At 39.5% G+C, this 8,553-nt stretch overlaps 1 protein-coding gene across 1 annotated transcript in view; it reads left to right on the top strand.

The window, feature by feature from the left end:
* The window catches only part of arhgap15 (Rho GTPase activating protein 15), a 21,261-nt gene extending 12,868 nt beyond the window's left edge, over positions 1-8,393 (top strand). Inside the window, exons 8-13 of the mRNA XM_014033290.1 lie at positions 80-214; positions 3,063-3,161; positions 3,444-3,521; positions 4,973-5,107; positions 7,847-7,952; positions 8,109-8,393. Of these exons, the coding sequence (XP_013888744.1) occupies positions 80-214; positions 3,063-3,161; positions 3,444-3,521; positions 4,973-5,107; positions 7,847-7,952; positions 8,109-8,292 (737 nt within the window). The 3' untranslated portion in view covers positions 8,293-8,393. The remainder of the gene's footprint in view (positions 1-79; positions 215-3,062; positions 3,162-3,443; positions 3,522-4,972; positions 5,108-7,846; positions 7,953-8,108) is intronic.
* The last annotated feature ends 160 nt before the right edge of the window (positions 8,394-8,553 follow it).

Here is an 8,553-nt window from a genome sequence, read left to right as displayed (position 1 = left end):
GTATATATATGTATATATATATATATATATTTGAAAATACAGTATATGATGGCTTAATAAGACTGAATTGTTTATACAGACATGTTCAGCAGCTCAAAGTTGAAGTATAGTGCCTCAGACAGCGCTGACAAGAATGGAGTAAAAAACAGACTCAAGAAGTTCATCACCAGACGGCCATCCATGAAGACGCTACAAGAGAAAGGACTCATCAAAGGTTTTTATTTTGCACTCATCCTAAAAACCTTTCTGTAATAAGGATCCTTTTATTTTCTTTTGACTGAACACAGTTGTTCATGAAAATCAGATGGTTTTAGACATTCAGACAATCATTCAGTAAAATGTTACTATTTTTATGTATTTTGCTTCATTTAGTAGAAATAATTTTGAAGAAGAAATAGCCAAAGTGTACACCACCCCCTGTGAAAGCATAATGCACCCCTGGGCAAATTTGACAGATGTCCGCAAAGTGGGCAGTGCCAAGAGACACTGAGGGACATGACCAAAAGTGTAGAGATGAGTGAGGAGGTGTGGTCAGGATGATGGAACATGACAGCTAACTTAATTTGACAAGCTAATCTTTCTGAAAACATTTCTGGATGTTCTAAATAAATTGATGTATTTTATAAAGTTTCATGACATACATGCAAACTCACATTTAATAACAATGCATTAGTCTTATATACTGTACCACCTTTTTGACACCCTCAAAGACACCTTAAAAATTCATGCATCATTCATTGACACACACACATTCACCCACTGAAGATGGTAAACTACAGAGCCAAAAAACTACATTGTAGCCACAGCTGCCCTGGGACACACTAACAGAAAAGCAGGACTGCCATACTGGGCCACTAGGCCCTCTGACCACCATCAGTGGGCAAGGCAGGTGAAGTGTCTTTCCCAAGGATACTACTGAGACAGCTGAAACAAAGGACTGAATTAGCAACCCAATGGTTAAAGGACAACTCCCCTAACCACTTTGCCACAGCTGCCCATTTAGCTGTTTCAAATTAACAAGTAAAGTTCAGACAACAAACTGTATAAAATATGTCTTTGGTCCAAACACAACAAAAATATTTTCTCATTTCTGTTTGATTCAGAGTTTTATGTAAAATTCTCAAGACAGATCAGTCTGTGACTGATATGTAAGTTCTGTCCCCCTGGGTTAATTCAAGACACAAGAGTCTTAACCACAGCCTCAGCTGGGCTCCATCTGCCCTACACCACACCAGCCCCAGACGGTAGCTTTGAAGTGGCCGGCCAGCCTAACGTGAAAAAAAAAAGATGAAGTGACAGAATAGTTTAGATTCATAGCCTGGCCCCAAAACCAAACCAAATTTGTGTCCAAATTATACACTCGATGGTCAAGTTAGTTCTGACTTCTGTGGCATGTTTTTAATTAGCCTAAAACACAAACAAGGCAGAAAACTAAAAGTGAATACACAATTTAAAGCAGTGATAACCTTATTATAGTCTGACCATGTTCAGGAACAAATGAAATGTGAAGAGGTGAGGGATAGCCCCACTTTACGTTGCACAGCTCAGCAGGTAACAGGTAATTTTTGCACCAGAGCCAGCAGGAGGTAGGTAAAACCTTTTCCTGACAGATGTGTCTGTCAGATGTACATGGTTGAAATCTCAAGCCATCACATAAAGTGCATCCGAATGCTTATTCTGGAGCAAGCTAATGTTGTCATGCAGCTCCTTCAGTGCGTTGTTAGGTGCTATGTAAACAGCGACAGCAAACATTGCCGTAAACTCGCAGGGTAAATAGTGTGGCCAACGTTTCACAGTCATGTATTCTAAATCCTTGGAGCAGTGGCTTTTGATCAGCATGCTGTTTGTGCACCAATTGTTGTTTATATACATACATAAGCCACCTCCACGCATTTTTCCTGATAGCTGGTTGCGGTCCACCTGAAAAAGTGTCCAGCCAGCGATCTGGAAGGCTGAGTCCGGCATGGTGTGATTAAGCCAAGTTTCCATGAGACAAAGTACAGCGCAGTTCCTCATCTCATCGTAAACACTCATCCTGATCCACTGAAGGTCCAACTTGTTGTCAAGACAGCAGGTGTTGGCCAGGAACAGTGAAGGAATCGGTGGTCTGTGAGCGCTCTTTAGCCTCCACAACACACCGCTTTTACGGTCCTTTTTCTGCCACCTGGCACAGCGCTTCCCCCTGCCTTTTTTCCTTCACCAATCCGGTGTCTTTGGCAACTGCAGYCTGCCCAGTCTTGTTCTTTGATGGTGATCCATGGTTGCTGCTTTTGTAGCCGAGCCTTCTTTTACTTTAAAAAGCTTGGTTCGGCTGTATGTTGTGCGCTTAAGGCATTTAGAAATATTAAAAACATTGGAATCTCCGGGAGTTAGGGAAGCCACTGCAACACAGTGCGTTTAAAAATAAGCCATAAAACTGCAACCCGCGACACATGGAATTTACAAGAGACTTTAGAAAAAAAGAAGCCAAAGTCGCTTATAATAAGCGGACCTGGCAACTATGTGCAGGGACATGTCTGAAAGAGAGGCTTTTATACCTGAACATGAGAGCTGTGACATAACCATGTACAAAGAAACATTAGCATGTACCATTTTAACATAAAGCAAAATTCAACTGCAGTAAAAAACTGTTCAAACCATAGAGGGCAGCACTATATCTTTACCAAATTTTGCAGATTTTAAACCTTTCAGGCACAATTTAGACAGCTTATCTGCTGTCTAAATTGTGCTTGGGGTTAGTTTCACTTAAAATTGAGATTTTAAATATACATTAATCTGTAAGTTTTAATAAAATTTAGACCAACAGAATCTCTGCAAGTCAAAACGGTTTAAGACAAACAACCTAGTCAAAGGTATGGACATCGTAGCTTCTTCAGGTCAAATTAAGTTCAAAGCTTTTAACAAAAGTTGTCAAACATGTTTTAGCTGTTTTTTACAGTGAACTGAATTCTGGCTTATTTATTATTAAGTATTCCATAATTCTAATGATTCTAAATGTAAAACATATAATCAGTTAAATGTTAAACATAGAAATTTGATTTAGAATTTTTTTTCTGTTTCAGACCGAGTGTTTGGCTGCCACYTGCTGACACTCTGTGAACGTGAAAGAACCACAGTTCCAAAGTTTGTAAAGATCTGTTTGGATGCTGTTGAGAAACGAGGTCTGTTACTCAACACTGATCATAACATTTCTCAGTAGAAACAGAACTTGCTGAAGATACAAACATCACTGATCAGTTTTATTATGTCCACATGTTCTAATAAAACCAAGAATGGTAAATGGTAAATTTACTGTACTAACTGTATATAGCACATTTCTATCCAACCAGGATACTTAAAGTTCTTTACACTACAATCTGTGCCCTCATTTATTCATCCACACAGCTCTCTACTGAGTGCCTCTTCTGACTAACTATTTCAGAAACTATTGTTTGATTTTTCAGGTTTGGAGGCAGATGGGATCTACAGAGTCAGTGGAAATCTGGCCACAATCCAGAAACTTCGCTTCATTGTTGATCAAGGTCACTTTAAAGCAAAATGTTTTTACTTCATCAAATAAAAGTATACTACAAAATAGTGTAAATTTACAACCAGAATATATTTAATTGAAAAATATCTAATAAGCCTGTGAACTAATTTAAGAGTTTCTACAGTAAGTCATCTGAATGGTTAAATACCAATACAGCTGTCATTTTTATAGCTGATCTTCAGACTAACAACACAGATTTAAATAACCATTCATCCATACCTTCTTTCTGGTGTTGTTTTTATTACAACATTTTTGTAACACTGCCAGCTACAGAGCAGAGCAGCTCTCAAAAATCACATGTTGCAGTAAAGGACAAAGGCAATGCAAAAGAAGGCCAAAATGGGGCCATCAAGTGACTAATGGCTAGGCTAAAACCAGATGCTAACAAATGCTACTGCCCTCCATCCTGCTTGCATATGTCAAATAACTGGAAAACAAGCTAATGATTTAGTTATTTGAACAGCATGTGAAGAACCACATCATTTTTACACATCATTATTGTGTCTTGGAAATCGATGGAATGATGGTCTTCTCTTGGGGCTGAATCTCCGCTGTCAAGTGGTGGTCAAAAGAAACTGCAGGCTTGTTAGTTTCAAACATCTATCCATCCATTCATCATCTATACCCACTTCTTCCTTTCAGGGTCACTGGTGCCCATATCCAGCAGTCACTGTGTAAGGGGCAGGGTACACCCTGGACAGATCGCAAGTCCATCACAGGGCCAGACATGGAGACAAACAAGACAGACAACTATTCACTCTCTCACTCACACCTAGGGACAATTTAGAGTTATCAATTAACCTAACAGTCATGTTTTTGGTGTGCCCGGAAAGAACCCACACATGCACGGACAGAACATGCAAACTCTACCCAGAAAGGTCCCCAGGCCATAATTTGATCTGGTGACCTTCTTGCTGAGAGGCATCAGCTCTACCAACTGAGCCACCGTGCCGCCTAGTTTCAAACAGTGAATCTTTATTCAAATACAGAGCCTATGGGCCAAATTGTGAGCCTTCTGGCCAATTCAGTGAAGGACTTCCCCAGAACCAAGAAAAGACTGTTTATGAACATTAGTCACACCCAGATAAGATACAGATATACGGTTACAATGGGCTTAAACAGTGTAGGTAGATAATGACCCTCCTAGACTGTGAAGCTGATAGAAGTGGACACCATGCAAATATCCCATTTTCTAATAGAATTATTCTCAGAACATATGGACTTCAGCATCATTATACTATTTCTTAATGAGGAAACCTGAATGTGAATGAGGTGCTGTATCTTACTCAGTCACATTCCACAAAGGCTTGGCCTATTCCAGACCCCTCATTTCAGCCCAGGCTTCAATCTTATTACAGTTTTGTATCATCCGGTTCCAGAAACTGGCATTTTTGTGTCAAATTAAATTATAGTGTGTTTATGTCTCTGTTTATTTTTTGTCAGAGGAAGATCTGGACCTAGACAACAGTCAGTGGGAGGACATTCATGTCATCACTGGAGCACTGAAGATGTTTTTCCGTGAGCTGCCAGAACCACTTTTTCCTTTCAGGTTCTTCCAGCAGTTTGTGGAGGTTGTCAGTAAGTAAAACAGAATGAAAAATTCTAATTCTTTATGTTGACTATTATTCTTGTCAAAACAAGAGCTGACAACACTTTCATCACATGTAACAGATACACCAAAACAAAACAACACCATGATGGAAGAGGACCACAGAAAAATAAACCCTAACCAAAATCCTGGATAGAACACATTGCGACAGCCAAACAATCACTGATGATCTCTGTTGTCCCACTGAAAAAAATGTCTGGCAGAGACATCTGCCCGGACAGTGGGACAACAGATAATCTGCAGGGATTTTCAATGTAAATAATATATTTGCTAGGTTTGAGAAGCACGTCGGTCAACTTGTCTGACGATTTTAAGCTTTTCACCATACAGTTGTAATTTATGTCAGTAATGTCAGACATATTTTCGCAAACACTAGACCTGAAGAACTGCATTTTCTGTGTTTTTGAAAGTAAATATTTGGGAGTATAAAGAATTTGAAAATTTGTTGGACTTTGGGAGGTTCTGTACAATTGTTCAGTGACTCAGAAAAACTAGACAGGTCCCATCCAGGCCATCCTCGGTTCTGGGAGGGACAAATAACTACAACTTAAAATACAGTGGGATACTGTAAGAAAGACTTTTAAGGATTTTAATGATGTCATCAAGTCCACATCTAAAGAGGCAGAGTCTGAGGACTTGGGAAGGTGAGTTCATCATTGCAGAGGTTTGCATTGTAGTGAAAAAGCTCCTCAGCAGCAGGGTGCTGGCAATGGACAAGATTCACAGAAAAATACCAAAGGCTCTGGATTTTGTGTGGCTGTCCTGATTCACATGCCCCTACAATGCTGCATGGAAAACAGAACTAAACCAGTAGAATGGAACACAAGGTAGTGATCCCTAAAATAAAAGTGAGACTAGAGAGTGATTTTCAAGAATCACACTCACTGGCCTCTCAAGGAAAGTTTACTCCAGGGTACTGGAAGGGAGACTAACTGATATTTGAACTTCAAGCCCAACAGGAACAATGTGGCTTTCATCCAGGTCTTGTAACAGTGGCTCTTTACCCTTGCAGTTTCTAGGGTTTCATCATAGTTTGACTCTCTAGTCTATGTATTTTCTTTAAATCTGTACAACTCTTATGACCATCTTCCCAAAGACATTTTGTGGTGGGTAGTGAAACAAAATGGGTGGGAGGGGGTAGCTTTAAAAGACTCTCAAATTCCTTTATAACCAAAACAAGGACTGTGTCCCCCATTCCAGCTCTTGTGTTCTTAAGTAAGACACTTCACCCACCTTGCCTGCCGGTTGCAGTCAGGGTGCCCAGTGACACCAGTAGCTGTGTTTCCATCCAATTTTAGTTTTAATTTTGAGTGAATTTTTTTAAATTTCGCAAAAAGGAAAAAAACGAAGAAATGCAAATCAGACGTGTTTCCATCAATTGGGTTGAAGCAAATCAATTACATCAGATGCATGTGTGTAGTAAACAGGAAGTAAAAGTCACAAACTCACAGGGTTCACACATCTCAGGATGATGGAGAGAAGCTATCAGGAACGCATTGCTACTATCAGGAAAGTTGTTCTTATTCTGTCATATCAACTAGTTCTGGTGATGTTACTGCTGTCTGGAGACGTAGATAAAGAAATTCAATTCTATTCACATTACGGGAATAACTGAGAAGTTGCCAACAGCAGGAAGAGGGTCCTGCTGCCAGTCACGGCTGCAGTCGCTCTGGTACCAGTACTATTCAGGCAGCGGGAACAGCTGATCATCCATGTGAGGTAAATGTTTGCTGTCAGAACTTATTCGGCAAATATGTTTCCGTCTCTCTTTTTGCACATCAACTCTTTCRAAAAAACCCAAAAACCACCTCAAGCGGGCGTATCAACTTTTTTGCAAATTAGATGAAGTTTTTTCAAATCATGCTGTTTTCATTCATCGTTTCTGATGCAATACTTCAAAATGTTACTTGTGTTTTCATGTGAATAATCTTTATGTTTTACCTTGTGTCATCAGTTCRGTCTTTCTTAGTTTAGATCCTGCTCCTCAGTCCTGCCACACCCACTCTTTTCTGCACCCTGTTGCATTTATCTCAGCTGTTCCTCTTCCCCTTGTCAGCCTCATCTTATGTATCTTCTCATTGCCAGTCCAAAGAGCATTAAGCATTTCATATGCCTTCTGGTGCACCTCTGTGTTTATTCTTTGAACTCCATGTATCAAGTCTGCATTCCTGTGTTCATATCCTCCTGATACATGACACCTGCTCCTGTGGAAGCAGGTATAAATTAAAATAAGAAACAAAAAGCTACACGCAGTGACCTTTCCAGCTGCTTTAACAACCTGCTGTAGTGCTTTTCTGTTCAGTACAGTGCAACTGCCGTACAACTGAGTGTCAGTTCCTTTGGGGGATAGACTAATGGATAGGGGCATTGTTTGAAGTAATGAGAACATTGCCCTGGTCAGTCATGGTAAAGAGGGATCTGGCTTAAAGCAAAGCTCAGGACTTACTGATCTATTTACCATCCAACTCTCACATATGTCATAAGATTTGAATGAAGACTGTAAAAGTCAGATTCTGAATATAAGCATATGAAATGGTTTTACTCCTGGATCTGTTACCTCCACAACTCAACATGGATAAAAGGAAAAATCAATGATTTAATTGATTATAAAAGCTAAATACACTTTAAAGATCGTAAAAACACAATAAATAAATGTTGTCAAATAATAATGTGAAGTTAAACTTCATTGTTTTATCTTTCCTGGTCAGAAATCAAAGAATCCAAACAGAAAATTCAGACTGTGAAGAAACTGATCCAACAACTGCCCAAACCCAACCATGACACCATGAAGCTGCTTTTCAGCCATCTGAAAAGGTACACTCCAGTACATCTAAACTACACTTGTACCTGACCCACATCCAACACATACCTGGTGACTAAATACTGATCCGACTCTGTCCTTCATCCAGTATCCCAGAATTAACTTCACCTTGTTCTCATGCTCTGAATTTGTTTTGCTTTTGTTTTCAGAGTTCTGGCCTTTTCTCAMAAGAACCTGATGTCCACTCAGGGTATCAGTATTGTATTTGGTCCAACACTGATGTGGCCTGAACTGGATGCAGGAAACATGGCAGTCAACATGATATATCAGAACCAGATTATGGAGTTCATCCTCATCGAGAGCAGTGAGATCTTCAACTTTGACAGGAAATAAGAGACTATCAGATTCATCAGAACCAGATTCATTCATTTGATTCACTGATATGTTCTTTCTTTGGAGTGTAAAATTAATAAATGCATTTTGTTTAATCTAAATTCTTTTTGATGATGTTTTACCACAGATCTATACATAAAAAAATTAATTTTACAGACGTATTATTAGGTTGTAAAAGCATTATTACAGACAGACAGACAGACAGACAGACAGACAGACAGACAGACAGACAGACAGACAGACAGACAGACAGACAGACAG

This window comes from Austrofundulus limnaeus, unplaced genomic scaffold (genome assembly GCF_001266775.1).
Source record: "Austrofundulus limnaeus strain Quisiro unplaced genomic scaffold, Austrofundulus_limnaeus-1.0 Scaffold1687, whole genome shotgun sequence".
NCBI classification, from domain to species: Eukaryota; Metazoa; Chordata; class Actinopteri; order Cyprinodontiformes; family Rivulidae; genus Austrofundulus; species Austrofundulus limnaeus.
The sequence above is the reverse complement of the archived record's forward strand: the minus strand, read 5'-3'. Positions and strand labels throughout refer to the sequence as shown.